The sequence below is a fragment of the Clarias gariepinus genome, chromosome 16, assembly GCF_024256425.1.
Source record: "Clarias gariepinus isolate MV-2021 ecotype Netherlands chromosome 16, CGAR_prim_01v2, whole genome shotgun sequence".
NCBI lineage: Eukaryota > Metazoa > Chordata > Actinopteri > Siluriformes > Clariidae > Clarias > Clarias gariepinus.
In genome coordinates this window covers 3,058,460-3,079,641 of record NC_071115.1, presented here as the reverse complement: position 1 = coordinate 3,079,641, position 21,182 = coordinate 3,058,460, and the positions used below count along the sequence as shown (strand labels likewise).

Genomic DNA, 21,182 nt, shown 5'->3' with positions numbered 1-21,182 from the left:
TGCTTTAACTCCACCTGGCACAGTTTCATCCCAGTGGAACAATCTGACTACATGTGCAGTGCCATGAAAAAGTATTTGCCCCTTCCTTATTTTTTTCCTTTGCATATTTGTCACACTTGTATAGGTGGAATTTCACCTAAACACTTTATGAGGAAAAGACAAATTGGCCTTTTTGATTAAAAACTATGCAATGTATGCTATCATAAGGAAAATATTAATTTCTTCCATTCCAAGGATTAAAAATGGTAACAATGTGTTGTAATATAGAGATTATTAGTATTTTCGACGTTTTTGAAATCTTTTTGAGGAAAAGAGGAGTGACATTTTAAGTTTGTGACACTGACAGTAAGCTGTAATGTTAACTCCAGACTTGGTAAACAGACCATTAAGTTATCTAAAGTCACATCTGACCGCTGCTGGTGCTGCCAGTGATTTTCAAAAGGGACCAATAAAAAACTAAATTGGGAAATAAACTGTAAACTACCCCAAACAAATGTTATAAAATAAAACACCACTTACAGCAAATAGTCTATTAAGTGGCCATCTTCATCTCTGTAGTGCAGTTTAATAGTGTCAGTTCGGTGGGGGTGGGTTGTTAACACTAGAAGCGCCGAGCAGCGGCCGCAAGGGGGTAAAAAAAAAAAAAACTCAATCAAATTCCAGGACCCTCCTTGCATGACGTTTCCTAGTTCTGTGAGCTTAATCACCCTGAATGCTTACATTTTCAAAATCGCACCAGTAAAAGACGGTATAAAGCTATTTTGCTCTTATTTATGTGAAATCGCTGACAGCTGTGCGCTGGTCATCCCGTTTCCTGCCTTTTCCAACCTGCTATATATATATATATATATATATATATATATATATATATATATATATATATACCTGAGATTTTATATATATACATACATTTCGCTTTACTTAACTTTATAACATTTTAAGAAAATTCATTAGTTTATTCATTCTATTAGAAGCTTTCGTGAAATTATCTTTAAAACAATGTAATGACCCCTCCTGAGGATATAAAGCGTAAACGGCGGGAACGTGGTTCACTTTGCCGCAGTGTATTATAAACCTGCAAAATGTTTCACTGCTTATGCTCATGTAATAAAAGCGAGGAAAATGTGGAAGCGATGTGTGGTTTCACTATGGTTTTAGTTTGCCTGAACTCTGTGACATCACATGTCATAAATCAGATCTGGAAAAAAATATATGTTAGCAGCAAAGTCTTAAAAATACAATCAAATCACTATGGAATGTGCCAAATTCATGCTGATTTGTTAAGAACTGTCTAATGTACATACCAACTGTTACAAAGTACCTCCTAATTTGACATTAATTTAATTTCTTTTTTTCTATTGTATTTCTATTATTTCATTTATTGTATTTCTATCATCTTACCAATACCAACCATAGGGGAGGGAGCAAAGTCCTTAGAGATTGTAATTGTGTAGGACTCATTTCACAGGGATTAACTTTTTTTATAACATGTCAATTTGCAAATAATTTGAATAAAATGTAACGCCATGCCATCAGGAAAGAAAAACTAGTTCAAAAGAATGTAAAATATTTATTCATTAGAAATATGGAGGACTTTCCCACATTTTTTTTCTAGAGTCAGCTGAATTGTCCCAAATTTGGTTTCTTAATGGTTCTTTGATGTTCAACTCTTTGACAATACATGCTATACATCACTGATAAATTGACTATGCATTAGATATGAAATTTTAAAATGTACTTACTACTACTTAAAGATTAACAATCTAAATCCTATAATTTTTCTCCTTGTTAACAGGGACCTGGATACTTGTAACAACAGCGACAAACCTGCCAAACTCTTCTGTAATAAATGTGACTGTAACAGGACAAATTGAGGGAAGGACAATTGACACTGGTGATAGTTGTAAGTCAAAATTGTATTCCTTTGTCTATTTTGAGTTTGATAAAGAACATATATGTGGTGCAACTGCAAGTGGCATTCTCCCTTTTCTCATTCTGATTCCTCATTTAATGCTTCTCCATGCAAACCGACATTCATTAATTAGACACATTTAAACATTCAGTAATTAGACACATTTTTAAGTTCTTTCTTACCTAAATGATCCTTGCATCCTTCCCATACGGCACCAAACCATGCCCTCACCATCACATACTCCTACCATCAGTAGGAGGTTTCGGAGCTATCCGTTGTGCATACAACTCTGTATATACTGTATATATATATATATATATATATATATATATATATATATATATATATATATATATATATATTCTTACAGTTGTCAAGAAACAAACAAAATTTGTTTAAAAATTTGTTTAAAAAATCCTCAGATTTTTCAACAGCGACCTGGATACCTGTGACAACAGCGATGAACCTGCCAAATACTTCTGTAATAAATGTGACTGTAACAGGACAAATTGAGGGAAGGACAATGGACACTGGTGACAGATGTGAGTCAAAATTGTATTCTTTAGTTTATTTTGAGATTAGTAATGAACATATACAGTATGTGGTGCAGCGGCAAGTATTCTCCCTTTTTTTACTCTGTTTCTTCAGTTAATGCTCCTCCAGCTCATGCAAACATATATATATTTAGAACTAACACAATCTTTTCACAATTGATCAATCAATCAATCTTTTTACATCCATGGACACTATGGATAATTACACGCACACCTTCCTTCATATCTACACTACATGTTTTACGCTTACATCCTGGACCATTGCACAAAGACACTTTAATAACTTTGCACAAAGACACTTTGTTCTCTGCATATTTGCACACCCAGTACAGTATATTTCAGTTTGTACAGTATATTTCTCAGTACAGTATATTTCTATTTTTATTTTTAGTTCTATTTTTCCTAGCATATTTCTATTTTTATTTTTAGTTCTATTTTTCCTAGTTTCATTTAATTTTTCTATTTATTTTTTCTATCGTATTTCTTTGATTCATATTTATTTCTTATTGTAAACTTTAATTATCTTTTAGGGTCACTAGCAGTCGTATAAGCATTTCACTACATTTCGTACTGTATATGACTGTGTATGTGACATAAAATTTGAATTTGAATTGAATTTGAAACAGACATTCAATAATTAGACACATTTTCATCAGGTGTAAGTTTTTTCCCCTGTATGATCTTTACATCCTTCACATACCGGCATTGAACCATCATATACAGTGGTGTGAAAAACTATTTGCCCCCTTCCTGATTTCTTATTCTTTTGCATGTTTGTCACACAAAATGTTTCTGATCATCAAACACATTTAACTATTAGTCAAAGATAACACAAGTAAACACAAAATGCAGTTTTTAAATGATGGTTTTTATTATTTAGGGAGAAAAATAATCCAAATCTACGTGGCCCTGTGTGAAAAAGTAATTGCCCCCTGAACCTAATAACTGGTTGGGCCACCCTTAGCAGCAATAACTGCAATCAAGCGTTTGCGATAACTTGCAACGAGTCTTTTACAGTGCTCTGGAGGAATTTTGGCCCACTCATCTTTGCAGAATTGTTGTAATTCAGCTTTATTTGAGGGTTTTCTAGCATGAACCGCCTTTTAAAGGTCATACCACAACATCTCAAGAGGATTCTGGTCAGGACTTTGACTAGGCCACTCCAAAGTCCTCATTTTGTTTGTCTTCAGCCATTCAGAGGTGGATTTGCTGGTGTGTTTTGGGTCATTGTCCTGCTGCAGCACCCAAGATCGCTTCAGTTTGAGTTGACGAACAGATGGCCGGACATTCTCCTTCAGGATTTTTTAGTAGACAGTAGAATTCATGGTTCCATCTATCACAGCAAGCCTTCCAGGTCCTGAAGCAGCAAAACAACCCCAGACCATCACACTACCACCACCATATTTTACTGTTGGTATGATGTTCTTTTTCTGAAATGCTGTGTTACTTTTACGCCAGATGTAACGGGACACACACCTTTCAAAAAGTTCAACTTTTGTCTCGTCGGTCCACAGAGTATTTTCCCAAAAGTCTTGGCAATCATTGAGATGTTTTTTAGCAAAATTGAGACGAGCCTTAATATTCTTTTTGCTTAAGTGGTTTGCGCTCTGGAAATGTGCCATGCAGGCCATTTTTGCCCAGTCTCTTTCTTATGGTGGAGTCGTGAACACTGACCTTAATTGAGGCAAGTGAGGCCTGCAGTTCTTTAGATGTAGTCCTGGGGTCTTTTGTGGCCTCTCGGATGAGTGGTCTCTGCGCTCTTGGGGTAATTTTGGTCAGCCGGCCACTCCTGGGAAGGTTCATCACTGTTCCATGTTTTTGCCATTTGTGGATAATGGCTCTCACTGTGGTTCGCTGGAGTCCCAAAGCTTTAGAAATGGCTTTATAACCTTTACCAGACTGATAGATCTCAATTACTTTTGTTCTCATTTGTTCCTGAATTTTTTTGGATCTTGGCATGATGTCTAGCTTTTGAGGTGCTTTTGGTCCACTTCTCTGTGTCAGGTAGCTCCTATTTAAGTGATTTCTTGATTGAAACAGGTGTGGCAGTAATCAGGCCTGGGGGTGACTACAGAAATTGAACTCAGGTGTGATAAACCACAGTTAAATAATTTTTTAACAAGGGGGGCAATCACTTTTTTTACACAGGGCCATGTAGGTTTGGATTTTTTTTCTCCCTAAATAATAAAAACCATCATTTAAAAACTGCTTTTTGTGTTCAATTATGATATCTTTGACTAATAGTTAAATGTGTTTGATGATCAGAAACATTTTGTGTGGCAAACATGCAAAAGAATAAGAAATCAGGAAGGGGGCAAATAGTTTTTCACACCACTGTATACTGTGTATATATATCACTGTATATATATATATATATATATATATATATACTGTGTATATATATCACTGTATATATATATATATATATATATATATATATATATACAGTGAAACCTCAGATTGTGAGTAACGCGGTTCGCGAGCGTTCTCCAAGACAAGCAAAGATTTTTAATAAATGTTGACTTGAAAAACGAGCAAGTCTTGGTTTATGAGTATCATTCATGTATCACGCATGCACTTTTTGTTTTGACACCGAGCACCACATGATTACACCTGAGCCAATGTTTTTTCTCTCTCTATTGCGGGTAATCATCTCCCCTGCTGGGTCTTAGTGCATGTCCCTTACTGGTATAATTAACATCCGTGCGCGTGTGTACTGTTTACTATAACCTGTGACCACGTGTGTGCTTTAAAATTTTATTTTGTGTTTGTAAGCGTGTGTGTACTGCGTGCATTTACTGTTTCTTATAACACACGTGTGTGCGTGCGTGTAAAGCAAAAGAAACTATCATTAGAGAGGTTAAAAATCCATTTTCTTCCTCTCTGTTTCAGCCTGTCGTTATGTGTGTGCATACTCTCTTTCTCTCTCTCTCTCTCTCTTTCTCTCTCTCTCTCTCACCTTTACATACCCCCACAACTCCTCTCTGTTTCACACCCACACAAACACTCACACAAACTCTCTCTTGCTCAACCTTTTTCTTTATCTTTTTTTTCTTTTTGTATAGTGTGAAGATTTAGTTGTTTTTCTTAGTATAGATAATTTTTGGGTTGTGTCTTTGTAGGAGGGTGGGTTTTTGGGTGTAGGAGAACCATGGTAGCTACAGGTGCACGGGGTTTAAACTCACTCACGCTTCGTCACGGTGTGAAAGTGGCGTCTGCAGTGAGCGTGGAGAGTTGGGCTTTAGCTGTGGGTGAAGTTGTGGGACACGATAATGTACTGTCTGCCTCAAGAATGAACAGTGCCATCGCTATCTTTTTAAGCACAATTGAAAAGGCCAATGAGTTAGTTCAGAGAGGAATCGTACTTGACGGCGTTTTCACTCCCGTTCTACCACTTTCATTACCGTCAAAACGAGTCACTAAATCGAACATCCCGCCGTTTATTAGTGACAACGTTTTAATACAAGCATTGTCTATGGAAAACTGGTCTCCTCTGTTAAAAAGATTCCAATTGGTAGCGTTTCTCCTTTACTGAAACACGTTGTATCTTTTAGACGCTCAGTTTACATGATTATAACAAATGACTCTGATCTAGACCTCCCGCTAAATTTCCGAGTGGATGACTTTGATTATGTGGTTTTTATAACCACTGACAAGATTAAATGTTTTGGCCGTGGAACAATCGGCCATTTGTTTCGATCTTGTCCCAGCAAACAAGGAAAGAGTGGCCGCACGGCTGGCGCGGAAAGCGCAGCTAATGACGGGAAAAAGACTCCGCGGAGGTGGAATCAGCGGTGGCGCAGGTGAGCGCCCATGATAATGCTCATGGCACTGGGATTGCGAAGAGTGCAGCGGTTTCAGTGGAGGAGGAAATCCAAAGTGCAAAAGATGTTGAAGAAGAGAGAGACAGAGGTGAGCCAAGTGATAAAATGGTTTTAGAAATTGACATTGGGGATGTTTGGGAGGCTGACAATAGGCTTAATGAAACTGGTGTAGAACAAACAGTGTTTAAGGTGCCACTGAAAAGGAAAAAGTCAGACAAAGTAAACAATTCTCGGCAGATTAAGAAAGTAGATCTTGAAAATCAGATCGATTCAGAGAGTGAAAGTGAATTATCTGACTCAAGTGTAACTCTGTCACAGATTGAGTTTTCTAACTGTTCCTTAAGTTAACGAAGAAAAGGAAAGGGGTTTTAGTCAATAAGTACTTCCCAGATGTGGGACAGTTTGTAGAAAAAACCCAAAGGTACATGGCTGAAGGCTGTTTTTTAAATAAAGAAGTGTCCCGGTTAAAGAACATAATACGGAAACTTAACCCTGAATGATGGCGGTGAAAAAGCTTAAATTAACAAAAATGAATTATAGCAGTCTGGTTGTACTTTTGCTTTTATTTATGAGTATGACTGAAGTGTGTGTTGCATCACTTAATGTGAATGGTGCTAGAAATAGCAGAAAAAGAGCTAAACTGTTTGAAGTTATTAAACAAAATAAATAGATGTTATTTTCATTTAAGAGTCACACAGTGATGTTACAAATGCTGCTGATTAGATGCAGGAATGGGATGGGGTTTCTATCCTAAGTCACAAAACCACACTTAGTGGTGGTGTGGGGATTTTATTTTCAAAACAATTTTGTCTAATTTTATATCAAGTTGATGAGATTGTAAAAATAAGAGCAATTTTTGAAAAATATGTTTTGATTTTTGTTTGTATTCTAGAACTAAGCATATCTAAAAACAACAACCTTTCCATTGCCAATGTTGGTGCATAAGCACAAAGTTGTAGTACAGAACAATATTTATTCTTAGGTGGTGTCATTAATTGTACAGAAAGTCCTAATGAAAAAAATCACACTGAGCCCCACATGCTTTCACGTAAACGTCTTATTAAAGTTATAAATACGAATGATCTATGTGACATTTGGAGACATTTTCATGATGGACAGAGACAGTATACATGGGTTTTAAAGTTGGGTATCTTTAAAGGCTGTGTTATATCTCCAGTCAGTTTCTCTGATCGTCACATGATTTCGTGTTTTTTCTTTTTAAGTCAAATCAAGCCCCATAGTGCTTATTGGCATTTTAACACAAATTTACTGTGTAATAAGGACTTTAAGGACGTCTATAAGCTCTTTTGGGAAGACTTTAGAAAAACCAAAGATTTGTTTCAAAACATAAAGCAATGGTGGGATTTCGGAAAGGTTCAAATAAAACAACTTTGTCAACAGTATACTTGCAACGTCCAAAAACGACCAAAGAGCTAAATAAGTCGATGAAAGCCTTGGAGACAGATATAAATAATCAAAATTACATGTTCATTCTCATTTTACAAGTATTAAACAGATTGATGCACCATCCAAATATTTTTTTAGTCTTGAAAAGAAAAATGGACAAAAACGTTCTCTGCATGCTTTGCGCTCTGAGACAGGAGATATTTTAACTAGTCACGGAGAAATACGTAAAAGAGCTTGTACATTCTATGAAAACTTGTATAAGAATGAGTTGAGAGCAGGGTGGGATTTTGAGATTCAGCCTTCCTGAAGGTTTGAACTGGGGAACAAGAGGGTTTAAGTACTTAGGTGTGTACTTGGGAGATGAAACATTCATCCAGAAAAACTAGGAAGGGGTTGTTGATAAAGTGAAAGTTAGACTTGATAAATGGAAATGGCTAATACCAAAGATGTCATACAAAGGGAGAATATTAATTGTGAATAATTTAGTAGCTTCCAGTCTTTGGCACAGACTAAAAAAAAAGGGTGGTCATGGTTTAATACAATTGAAAAGTAGAATAGCAGCATTCCGTTTGCAATTTTTACAAAGATTTTTGTATGGGTCCACAGTGAACGGTTGGCGAGCTGTTACATGCTCTATCTTGCACAGCATTGCAGGTTTGAGGTTGGATAAACCTTTGTTTTTAATGGACCCCCTTAAACTGAATGTGAGTAGACTGCCAGTGTTTTATAATAATCTGTTTAAGGTTTGGAGTCTTTTTAACTTGCAGAGAATTGAGACAACACCTTCTCTTCACTGGCTTTTGGAAGAGCCTTTAATAAATGGAGCACGTTTTGATCTAACAAAGGACAATTCCTCCTTTTGTGGACTTAATGCACTGTTGCTGAATTCACAGATCGCCACTTGGCCGTTTGATTCGTGTTGCTGGGATGGACTTTGGAAAAACAGAGGAAGTGCCCTGTTGTTTAAAAGTCATGTCCTTGCGGACTGTTAAACAGATGCTAAAGAACTTGAAGTCACTGGTCAGTGATGAAGAAAAAAGTCTACTGATGGACAATTATGAACGAGTAAATGTTACCAACTCTGAACTAATTTTTTTACCTTGTAACTCAAATTGGAGGGTTGTAAGAGACCTTTTTAAATGCTGAATGCTGTCCACAGCTACTGGTAAAGCATTTTATAAAACATGTGTTAAAGTCTTCAATAAAAAAGTACTGAATGAAAAAGTTGACACACCTTGGCGCAAAGTTTTGGGTGTAGAAGAAAATGTAAAACCTAAATGGAGGTCACTGTATAAGCCACCATTATCTAAACGAGCAGAGGATATACAGTGGAGACTTCTTCACTGTGCCATTGCAGTTAATATTTTTGTTTCAGTTCTTAATCCTGAAGTCATTGCTGATTGCCCTTTTTGTTCAAAAAGAGAAACCGTCTTTTATGCCTTCATGGAATGTGATAGACTGAAACCTCTATTCCTACTTATGGAAAAAAGCTTCGTCTTTTTTAATGAATTGTTTTCAATGAGAATGTTTATTTTTGGTTTTAAGTTTGTTCGATCCAAAAGGGCTACATGTCAGCTTTTGAATTTTGTTCTAGGTCAGGCTAAGTTTACATTTACATGAGTAGGAAAAATGAGCTTTGAAAGACTGTCTGGTGAAGATGTGGTGGCAATGTTTTTAAATCTGGTGAAATCACAAGTGTTGATTGATTTTTGTTTTTATAAGTCTACAAAGAATTTGACAACCTTTGACATGAAATGGTGTCGTAATGGGGCTTTGTGCTCAGTTGTCGAAGAAAAATATCTCTTTCACGTTTGATGTAGTTTACCTTTTTCTTCTTTGGTACTCATGTGATGTGATATAATGTACTGATGAAATTGTTGAAACAAGTGTATTAACCAAGTGTGACCTATAGTAATAAAGAGCATTTTAACTTTCTCTGTCTGCTTTGCACAGAAACACTGCTGTGTCGTGATTCTTTTCAAAGACAAAGGGCAGGTTCATTTGTTTGTTTGTTTTACTTTACAGCAGTGATTCCGTTCATAATAACAGCATTATTCCTCATGGGGAAATTTGCTTTCACACTTTATACACTATATATATATATATATATATATATATATATATATATATATATATATATTAGTGGAACCTCGGATTATAAGCATAATTCATTCCGGAAATTGGAAATAATGGAAACTCAAAGTATTTGTTCTACAGCCCCCCAAAAAATAAATACATTAAAATAATTCATACAAAATATAAAGTAAAAATGAAACAAAGTAACCTGCACTTTACCTTAAAAAAAGTAAAAATAAATCCCAACAAATAAGTGTTTCCGTTTGTGCATGCAGGCGCTGTGTGTGTGTGTGTGTGTATGTGTGACCAGATTTTAGATATGTGTGTGTGTGTGTGTGTTCGGTGTGTAATGTGCGTGTGCACCCACACACATTAACAGAGAGACTGTTTTATCGGTAAAAATTAGCAAGGAACATTGCTAGTCACACTCACGTGAGCACATATACGAAATCACTGCTGAAAAGTAAAAAAATAAAAAATAAATTAACCTGCACTTTACCTTTGAAAAGAAATGCGACAGAGCGGAGTGTCTGGGTAAGGCAGGGAGTGTGCGTGTGTGTGTGTGTGTGTGTGTGTGTGTGTGCGAAGCCGAGAGGAGGAGAGGGTGGGAGAGGGACTGTAAAGGCGAGAGAGTGTGTGTGTGTGTGTGTGTGTGTGTGTGTGTGTGTGTGTTTCTGTGTGTGTGGGAAGCCCAGATTGTTTTGCGATTGCATTTGAATTTTGGCCGGCTTGACGCGTGACGCAGAGAAAGTGAAAAAGCAAACGTGGTAATTGATTTTGCTATTCAAATATGACAGACTCATGACTTGTAAGCCTGACTTGAGGAAGGTAAAGAGGACAAAGGCAGAGCAGAGGACAAAGTGGTGGAAGCTGAGAAAGGAAGAATGTTGTGTAGTCTTCAGGGAGGAGTTGAGACAGGCTGTGGGTGGTTGGGAGGTGCTTTCAGTTAACTGGACAACTACAGCCAATGTGATCAGGGAGACAGGTAGGAGGGTACTTGGTGTATCATCAGGTAAGGGGAAAGTGGACAAGGAGACTTGGTGGTGGAACGAGGAAGTCCAGGAGTGTATACAGGGAAAGAGGCTAGCTAAGAAGAAGTGGGACACTGAGAGGACTGAAGAGAGTAGACAGGAGTACAGGGAGATGCAGAGTAAGGTGAAGGTAGAGGTGGCAAAGGCCAAACAAAGAGCATATGAGGACTTGTATGCTAGGCTAGACAGTAAGGAGGGAGAGGTGGATCTGTACAGGTTGGCGAGGCAGAGAGATAGAGATGGGAAGGATGTGCAGCAGGTTAGAGTGATTAAAGATAGAGATGGAAATGTACTGACAGATGCCAGGAGGGTAATGGGAAGATGGAAGGAGTACTTTAAGGAGTTGATGAATGAGGAAAACGAAAGAGAACAAAGAGTAGAAGAGGTGACTGTTGTGGAACAGGAAGTAGCAAATATTAGTAGAAGTGAGGTGAGAAGGGCGTTGAAGAGGATAAAGAGTGGAAAGGCTGTTGGTCCTGATGACATACCTGTGGAGGTATGGAAGTGCTTAGGAGAGGTGGCAGTAGAGTTTTTAACTAGTTTGTTTAACAAGATCTTGGAGAGTGAGAGGATTCCAGAGGAATGGAGGAGAAGTGTATTGGTGCTGATTTTTAAGAACAAGGGAGATGTGCAGAGCTGTGGCAATTACAGAGGCATAAAGCTAATGAGCCAGACAATGAAGCTGTGGGAAAGAGTAGTGGAAGCTAGGTTAAGGACAGAGGTGGGCATTTGTGAGCAGCAATATGGTTTAATGCCTAGAAAGAGTACTTCAGATGCAGTATTTGCTTTGAGGATGCTGGTGGAGAAGTACAGAGAAGGTAATAAAGAGTTGCATTGTGTCTTTGTAGATTTAGAGAAGGCGTACAACAAGGTGCCAAGAGAGGAGCTGTGGTGTTGTATGAGGAAGTCTGGAGTGGCAGAGAAGTATGTTAGAGTGGTGCAGGACATGTATGAGAGCTGTAAGACAGTGGTGAGATTTGCTGTAGGTGTGACAGAAGAGTTTAAGGTGGAGGTGGGTCTGCATCAAGGATTGGCTCCAAGTCCCTTTTTGTTTGCTCTGGTGATGGACAGGATGACAGATGAGGTTAGACAGGAGTCTCCATGGACTATGATGTTTGCAGATGACATTGTGCTTTATAGCGAGAGTAGGGAACAGGTGGAAGAAAATTTGGAGAGGAGGAGGTATGCTCTGGAAAGCAAAGGAATGAAGGTTAGCCACAGTAAAATGGAATACATGTGTGTGAATGAGAGGAACCCAAGAGGAATGGTGAGGATACAGAGGGAGCAGAGGTAAAAAAGGTGCAGGACTTTAAGTACTTGGGGTCAACGGTCCAGAGCAACGGAGAGTGTGGAAAGGAGGTGAAGAGGCGGGTACAGGCAGGTTGGAATGGGTGGAAAAAAGTGTCAGGTGTGTTGTGCGATAAAAGAGTATTAGCGAGAATGAAAGTAAAGGTGTACAGGACAGTGGTGAGACCAGCGATGCTCTATGGCTTAGAGACAGTGGCACTGAAGAAAAGACGAGAAAAGAAGAGGAGGCAAAGTTGGAGGTAGCAGAGCTGAAGATGTTGAGGTTCTCCTTGGGAGTGACAAGGATGAGTTCATCAGAGGGACATCCCATGTTAGATGTTTTGGAGATAAAGTCAGAAAGGCCAGATTGAGGTGGTTTGGGCATGTTCAGAGGAGAGATGGTGAATATATCGGTAGAAGGATGCTGAGGTTTAAACTGCCAGGCAGGAGGTCTAGAGAAAGACCAAACAGGAGATTTATGGATGCAGTGAGAGAGGACATGAAGTTAGTTGGTGTAAGAAAAGAGGATGCAGAGGATAGGGTTAGATGGAGGCAGATGATTCGATGTGGGAAATGCAAATGCAAATGGACTTTTCTTTTTCATTTGAAATTTGGCAGTCAGTGTGCATTCGCGAAGGCGAAAAAGCAAACGGTAATGCAAAGTTTGCAATTGCATTTGAATTATGGCACACTTTGTGCGTTCACATATGGGAAACGCATTTGCAAATGCAATTTGCAATTTTTTTTTAATATTGTCCGAGATATCACTCCATAGTGATATGTAAGATTGTGTAATTGTAATTTCTGTTGTTTTATCCTGAAGTCACCACAGTTATTTTTGTATGTTTTAAATGAACAGCTTTTTGTTTTATTTTTTATGTTGCTGTTTGGTACTAGCAATTCTGTTTAGTTTCTGATTTAAAATGTATTTCTACTAGAAGCTGAGGCTCAGTTGCACAGCCTCTTACAGTTGTCAAGAACTGTCTACAAACTAACAATTTACCTATGTACTGTTAAAAGGTACCTCCTACACCTCCTTTTTGTATTTCTGTCATGTTTCTCATATCACCATATATTTTGTTTTTTGACTTAGATGGCGCTAACATACAACTTCTTGGTGGCAGTAACTCCTGCTCTGGTAGAGTGGAAGTCTATTATAATAACCAGTGGGGAACAGTGTGTGATGATGACTGGGACATGAATGGTGCACAGGTGGTGTGTAGACAGCTTGCATGTGGTAATGCTGTCAGCGCTCATTACGGTGCCTTCTTTGGTCGGGGAAGTGGTCCAATATGGATGGATGATGTTCGCTGTTCTGGAAGAGAAAGCACCATCACACAGTGCACTCATAGGGGATTTGGAATACACAACTGTAACCATGGTGAAGATGCTGGTGTTACTTGCTTTGGTACAGAAAACTCTTTTATTATGACTTTGTAATAAATATAATATGTATTTTTTAAAATAATTATTTTAGTGAATTGTAAAAACACTACATAAATATAGCACAGTTACTTAGCTTTCTAATATTTGTGCATGTAGCTTGAGGATCTGGTGTTTGCTGGATTATTAAAACTACTTGAGCACTTTGTGAGTGTAGACAGAGCAGAACCCAAAGACAACCAGGATGCATTTAGTTTTCATCCTTGAACTGTCACAAATTACCTTCCAACTGTTACAAAGTCTTACACCTCTTACACCTCACAATTTGAGAAATGAAGGAATTTATTTATTTTGTATTTCTGTTATGGTAATAATATCTCCATACATTGTTATTTGTCTTAGATGGCGTTAACATACGACTCGTTGGTGGCAGTAACTCCTGCTCTGGTAGAGTGGAAGTCTATTATAATAACCAGTGGGGAACAGTGTGTGATGATAACTGGGGCATGAATGATGCACAGGTGGTGTGTAGACAGCTTGGATGTGGTGATGCTGTCAGCGCTCATCAAAATGCCACCTTTGGTCAGGGAAGTGGCCCAATATGGATGGATGATGTTCGCTGTTCTGGAACTGAAAGCACCATCACACGGTGCTCTCATAGGGGATTTGGAACACACAACTGTAACCATGGTGAAGATGCTGGTGTTACTTGCTCAGGTAAAAACTCTTTTTTTTATGACCGTATAATAAATGTAATTATTTTATTTTAAACAGATAAATTTTAGTGAATTGTAAAAACAATACATAGATATAGCACAGTTACTTAGCTTTTTGACATTTGTGCATGTACATGCATTGATGATAGAGTGTTCGCTGGATTATTGAAACTACTTGAGCACTTTGTGTGTAGACAGAGCAGAACCCAAAGACAACCAGGATGCAGATAGTTTGTGTGTTTGCTGATAATCTTTATGCAGTAGAGTCAAGCAGAAGAGCCAGCACTCATCAGTGTCTTAAAAACCATGAATACAATACCACCCATAGGGGAGGGAGCAAAGTCTTTAGGGATTGTGATTGTGTAGGATTCATTTCACAGGGATTTACTTCTAACATGTTAATTTGCAAATGATGTGAACAAAATGTAATTTTATTTATAAAAACAACATTTAATATATTTTACCCATGTAAAGTTATTTTAGGTTACCATATGAGCAGGTATACAAACTGTGGGGTGTGCACACACAACAACACCCCTCACCCTCCACCCAAATGTAGAAAGCTCTATTTTAAAAGAGAGTTTAAAAAATGATTAGACAGAGCTAAACATATGACCTCTAACCTTTACAAATAATGTTAACAGTATTTAGAATTAGACAGTGATTTTAAATTATTATTATTATTATTATTATTTTTTTTTTTTGCTCGTTTTCACTGTAATCATCTTTTTTAGAATGCCTCTTCTTCTTCTTCTTCTTCTTCTTTGTCTTTAGGCCGTTCCCTTTCAGCTAACCCTATCCTCTGCATTCTCTTCTCTTACACCAACTAACTTCATGTCCTCTCTCACTGCATCTATAAATCTCCTCTCTGGTCTTCCTCTAGACCTCGTGCCTGGCAGTTCCAACCTCAGCATCCTTCTACCAATATATTCACATTATCTCCTTTGAACATGCCCAAACCACCTCAATCTGGTCTCTCTGACTTTATCTCCAAAACATCTAACGTGGGTTGTCCCTCTGATGAACTCATTCATCATCTTCAGCTCTGCTACCTCTAGCTCTGCCTCCTGTCTTTTCTTCAATGCCACTTTCTCTAAGCCGTAGAGCATCGATGGTCTCACCACTGTCCTGTACACCTTTCCTTTCATTCTTGCTAAAACTCTTTTATCACACAACACAACTGAAACTTTTCTCCACCCATTCCAACCTGCCTGTACGCGCCTCTTCACCTCGTTTCCACACTCTCCGTTGCTCTGGACCGTTGACCCTAAGTACTTAAAATCCTGCACCTTCTTTACCTCTGCTCCCTGTAGTCTCACCATTCCTCTTGGTTCCTCTCATTTACACACATGTATTCCGTCTTCCGACTGTGGCTAACCTTCATTCCTACCTCCACCTCTCCAAATTTTCCTCCACCTGTTCCCTGCTTTCGCTACAGCGCAATGTCATTAGCAAATAAAAAGGGGCTCCAAACCGATCCTTACAGCTCTCATACATGTCCTGCACCACTCTATCATACTCCTCTGCCACTCCAGACTTCCTCATACAACACCACAGCTCCTCTCTCAAGACCCTGTCATACGCTTTCTCTAGATCTACAAAGACACAATGCAACTCTTTATTAACTTCTCTGTACTTCTCCATTAGCATCCTCAAAGTTCTGCACCTCTTCCTTGTTCTTAAAAATCGGCACTAATACACCTCCATTCTTCTGGAATCCTCTCTCTCCCCCAAATCTTGTTAAAAAAACTAGTCAGAAATTCTACTGCCACCTCTCCCAAGCACTTCCGTACCTCCACAGGTATGTTTTCAGGACCAACAGCCTTCCCACTCTTCATCTTCTTTAATGCCCTTCTCACCTCACTTTTACTAATATTTGCTACTTCCTGCTCCACAACAGTCACCTCTTCTACTCTTTGTTCTCTTTCGTTTTCCTCATTCATCAACGCTTTTAAGTACTCCTTCCATCTTCCCATTACCCTCCTGGCATCTGTCAGTACATTTCCATCTCTATCTTTAATCACCCTAACCTGCTGCACATTCTTTCTATCTCTATATCTCTCTGCCTCGCCAACCTGTACAGATCCACCTTACCCTCCTTACTATTCAATCTAGCATACAAGTCCTCATATGCTCTTTGTTTGGCCTTTGCCACCTCTACCTTCACCTTACGCTGCATCTCCCTGTAATCCTGCCTACTCTCTTCAGGCCTCTCAGAGTCCCACTTCTTCTTAGCTAGCCTCTTTCCCTGTATACACTTCTGGACCTTCTTGTTCCACCACCAAGTCACCTTGTCCACTTTTCCCTTACCTGATGATACACCAAGTACCCTCCTACCTGTCTCCCTGATCATATTGGCTGTAGTTGTCCAGTCAACTGAAAGCACCTTCTGACCACCCATAGCCTGTCTCAACTCCTCCCTAAAGACTACACAACATTCTTCCTTTCTCAGCTTCCCCCACTTTGTCCCCTGCTCTGCATTTCTTCTCTTCACCTTCCTCACCACCAGGGTTATTTTACACACCACCATTCTGTGTTGTCTGGCTACACTCTTCCCTACCAACACTTTGCAGTCACTGATCTCTTTCAGGTTACAATGTCGACACAAGATGTAGTCCACCTGAGTGCTTCTGCCTCCACTCTTATATGTCACCCCATGTTCCTGCCTCTTCTGGAAGAAAGTATTTACTTGCAAAGTCCACCACCATCTGTCCTTCTACATTCTTGTCCTGAAGACCAAACCTGCCCATCACATTTTCATCACCTCTGTTCCCTTCCCCAACATGTCCATTGAAGTCTGCACCAATCACCACTCTCTCACCTCTGGGGATGCTCTGTATCACTTCATCTTACTCACCCCAGAATGTCTCCTTCTCTTTTAACTCACATCCTACATGTGGTGCATAGCCACTAACAAAATTGAACATCACCCTTCAATTTCCAGCTTCAGACTCATCACTTTATCTGATACTCTCTTCACCTCTAGAACGTTCCTTACAAACTCCTTTTTCAGAATTACTCCTACTCCATTTCTTTTCCTATCCACACAATGGTAAATCAATTTGAACCCTGATCCTAAGCTTCTAGCCTTGCTACCTTTCCACCTGGTCTCCTGGACGCACAGTATATCCACCTTCCTTCTCTGCATCATATCAACCAACTTTCTTGCCTCCTCTGTCATAGTCCCAACATTCAAAGTCCCTACTATCAACCCTAAACTCTTGCCTTTCCTTTTCTCTCTCTGCTTTTCAAACACGTAGGTCAACAGCACCGGTGGCGGTCGTTGTTAACCCGGGCCGCGACCGATCCGGTATGGAAATGGTATTTGTGATTCACATCATTGATTTGGCAAAGTTTTACGTCGGATGCACTTCGTAACACTTTTGAAGACTTTTGAAACATAACTGGCACAAGAAGACACTGGATTGTAATAACCTGAAGTGACCAGAAGGCTTAGCTTTAGCAGTTAGCCCTTTGTAGTGTGATTGGTAAACCCAAACACGGAAGCAAGCGAGTAGGCAGGATAGCCACGCGAGTTGGTCTAAGGACTCTCACAAAAGGGGAGCAAGGGAAAAACACAAATTTAACCTGCGTCCTATAACACACACTCAAATCAGAAAGCAAAACCCAAAAAGGTGAGTCACGAATTGGTAGATGAACATCCTGAACCGACATGGGCCAAACTCAATGACTGAGCACTAAGCCGTGGTTTGTTTACTCCTCTTATACTTCCTAGTGCCGGTCACGTATTGAGTGTGCATGACACAGTAGAGTCAAACAGAAGAGCCGATGACGGCCATGCCATCAGGGAAGAAGAACTAGTTCAAAAGTATACACTCAAAAAAATAACTTGTTGAATGAACGTAATTAAATTATGGAAAGAATTTCCACTTGATTTATTGGCTTTCTTTCAGCATTAAGCAATTTTGTTGGCCCAACTTAATGTTCTTAGGTTCAGTCAAATTAATTTTATTAGGTTCATTTAACTTATTTACTACAGCTGCGTCCAACATAATTTAATACTGTTAACATAAATGAATAGCGTTGGTACAACACATTTTTCAGTTGTAAATTAAGTTGATCCAACTCAAGTAAATTTAAATTTCAAGCCCTGGTCAACAGAATTCTGTGAACGAAGGAAGCATAAGACAAACTGGATAAAACGGAGATTTTTATTTTACTCCAGCAGCAACTTAAAAATGACGTCTCAATTTGAAAAGATGTACAAAACAAAACACCACATATAAGTATTAATCATAGAAAAACAATTAAACACCAACAGAAATGTTTTGTACTTTATACCCGTACGTTATAACTTTTAAATATGACCGTTAGAGACGGTTGGTCAGGAAACTCCTGAAGTCAGATGCAGACAGGACACTTTCACTCACAAACTCCTGTAAAAAAATACAGAGATAGATTCAATAAAAATTCATGATACTTAATTTATCAAATGAACAATATTTATACTTTCTTCCTCTCGCTTCACAACTCATGAGAACAGACCGAAACCAGAACCGAACCGCAGATTAAGCATGCGCATATAACCGTCTGTATTTTAAGTGTGATTAAAAATACAAGAAATAGCTTAAACCAAAATAACGTGACTAAACATCGCTAAACAGCAGGTGACATTTATGTTCAGTATTTCGTTTCTATTTAGAAAGATGGGAATTAATTCCTGCTTACCTTTTCCACACGCCCGCCAAACGTTTGTCTTCTCAACACGCTGTGTTCTCTTCTCGCGATGTTTGATCTGATATTTCCGCTTTTTATAGTGACAAGATCTCTTTGGTTTATCTCAACATGATTAAATCTAATACATGTTAAGTTGTTGAATTTCATGTAAATACAACATAATTTATTCATGTTCTTCTTGGAAACATGAAATTATTATGTACAAAACACATATTACATTTTAGTACATGTAACAGGTAGCCAGGTTAATTTTTTTGAGTGTAAGGATTTCTTGAATTTTAATAGACCCCCTTTTGTCTACTCTATGCTCAGCCTGTATTCTGCTTGGCCCCCCCTGGATCCAGGAAACCCCTCAATGAAACACACAAGTCAGTGCTCAGTGAGGTGTTCAAAGTTTATTGTGGAAGACAGGAGTATACAGTATATATGCACACACACAAAAAGCACCAAAAAGCTGGGTGCATGTGTTTGCTGATAGCAAAGTGTGTCAAGGTTAAAGAAAGAAAACACTCTGTTCCCATGAACAAAGTATATCATGAAACACAATAGAAATTAAATATTCTTTAGAATTCCCCCTTTTTATTCATAAGAAACATTACTGAATAAAACTCAGAGCTTTCCAGAAGTCGCCGGCGGATAATAGGTCATTGGATGCGGCACAGGAACATAACCTGAAACATACTTATACAAAAAAATTTGTACACAGTGAAGAATGCACAGACCAAAGAGACACAACAGGTCTGACTCATCAATACAGTAACTACTGGTGGTGAACTATTGCCTTTCTTGATGCTACGAGTGCCGGCACGCCCAATCTGCACTCGTCCCACCTCACGAGGCGCTAAGACAGGAATGGTACACTAATAGCAGAAGTGAAGTCATCCCATGGCAACCCAAGACGATCCCTCTGTCATGTCTCCCCTCTGTGTCACGTCAGGGGTTGGTCATCACTGCAGCAGGTCTTTAGTCTGGGAAACAAAAAAAATCACAGAGAAAGAGAGATAATAATACACACGCATTTTTTCATCTTTTGATCTCATGACCACAGGACATCTCTTCAGCCTAGTAGCATGGATCCACTGTGGAAAAAGTTATGAGTGAGCAGTACGAGTGATTGCGATTATTTCTGCTGATCCGTCAAATTTACAATCTCCCAGTTTTCTGGGGGTCAAAGATTTTTCCAGAACAGTATCTCCCACATTAAAAGGATGTGTGGGTTTTGTTGAGGGCATTGGAGTCACATCAGCAATTTGTTCATAATGTTTAGGTAGAGTATCTATTAGAGCAGCAGAATATTCAGCAATATGTACATCAAGATCAGTTGGTCCTATCGCGGGTTTACCTTTCCTCCATGGCACAAGAAAGGGTCTGCCAAATATAATTCCATGTGGTGACATGTGCACATCTTTTCTTGGTGTCATTATCATTTCAGCTAGAACAGCAGGTAACAAATCAACCCAGTTTTTACTCCCCATAGTTTGCATTGTTTAGTCAATTTTTCTTTCAGTATCTTATTTGTTCTTTATACTATACCTGATGACTGTGGATGATAAGGAATTTGAAAATACCAGGACAGTAAAAGATATTTACACAAGTTCTGTGTTACCTGTGATGCAAAAGGTGTTCCCTTATCTGAGTCAATAGCATAAGGCTATTGACTTATAACAAGGTATTATTTCTTTCACTATGACTTGGGTCACCACTTTTGCATTCTCTCGAACACACGGGAAAGCTTCCACCCACCTAGAAAACTTGTCGACCAAAACCAGAAGATATTTGATTGGGCCACATGCAGGCATATGTGTTAAATCAATTTGCCACTCGGCAAACGGAGCAGTAGGTAACAGAAGACTTTTGTGTTTAGCTAAACCCTTTGTCACATTATTCTGAGCACACACCAAGCATCTAGATATTAATTAATAAATTGTTCCAAGCATGTTAGCTATGCAAAAGAGTTTTTTTCATATCTTCCTTAACTGCCCTCCACGGTGTTACACATTGCGCACAAGGAACGGAGGATAAGGAGATGGCAGGCACAAACGACCATCAGCACAGTACCATAAACCATCAGAACAACGTAGGCACCTTGAGCTTGCCAAAAAGAGGAATCATTCAGAAAAGATGTATTGATCTGATCAGAATCAGGAAGAAAATCTGTTTTTGGGCCGCTTTTTTAGCAATGCAATCGGCTAGAGAATTACCTCGCACTTCCATAAAGTCACCAGAGGAATGAGCCTTAGTTTTTACAATAGCAAGAGTACTAGGTAAATGGCATGCATTTTTTAAATCCTGAG

At 38.8% G+C, this 21,182-nt stretch overlaps 1 protein-coding gene across 1 annotated transcript in view; it reads left to right on the top strand.

The window, feature by feature from the left end:
* The window catches only part of LOC128544927 (deleted in malignant brain tumors 1 protein-like), a 69,197-nt gene that overhangs the window by 35,548 nt on the left and 12,467 nt on the right, over nucleotides 1–21,182 (top strand). The window contains exons 5-7 of the mRNA XM_053515240.1: nucleotides 443–460; nucleotides 13,200–13,514; nucleotides 13,889–14,191. Of these exons, the coding sequence (XP_053371215.1) occupies nucleotides 443–460; nucleotides 13,200–13,514; nucleotides 13,889–14,191 (636 nt within the window). The remainder of the gene's footprint in view (nucleotides 1–442; nucleotides 461–13,199; nucleotides 13,515–13,888; nucleotides 14,192–21,182) is intronic.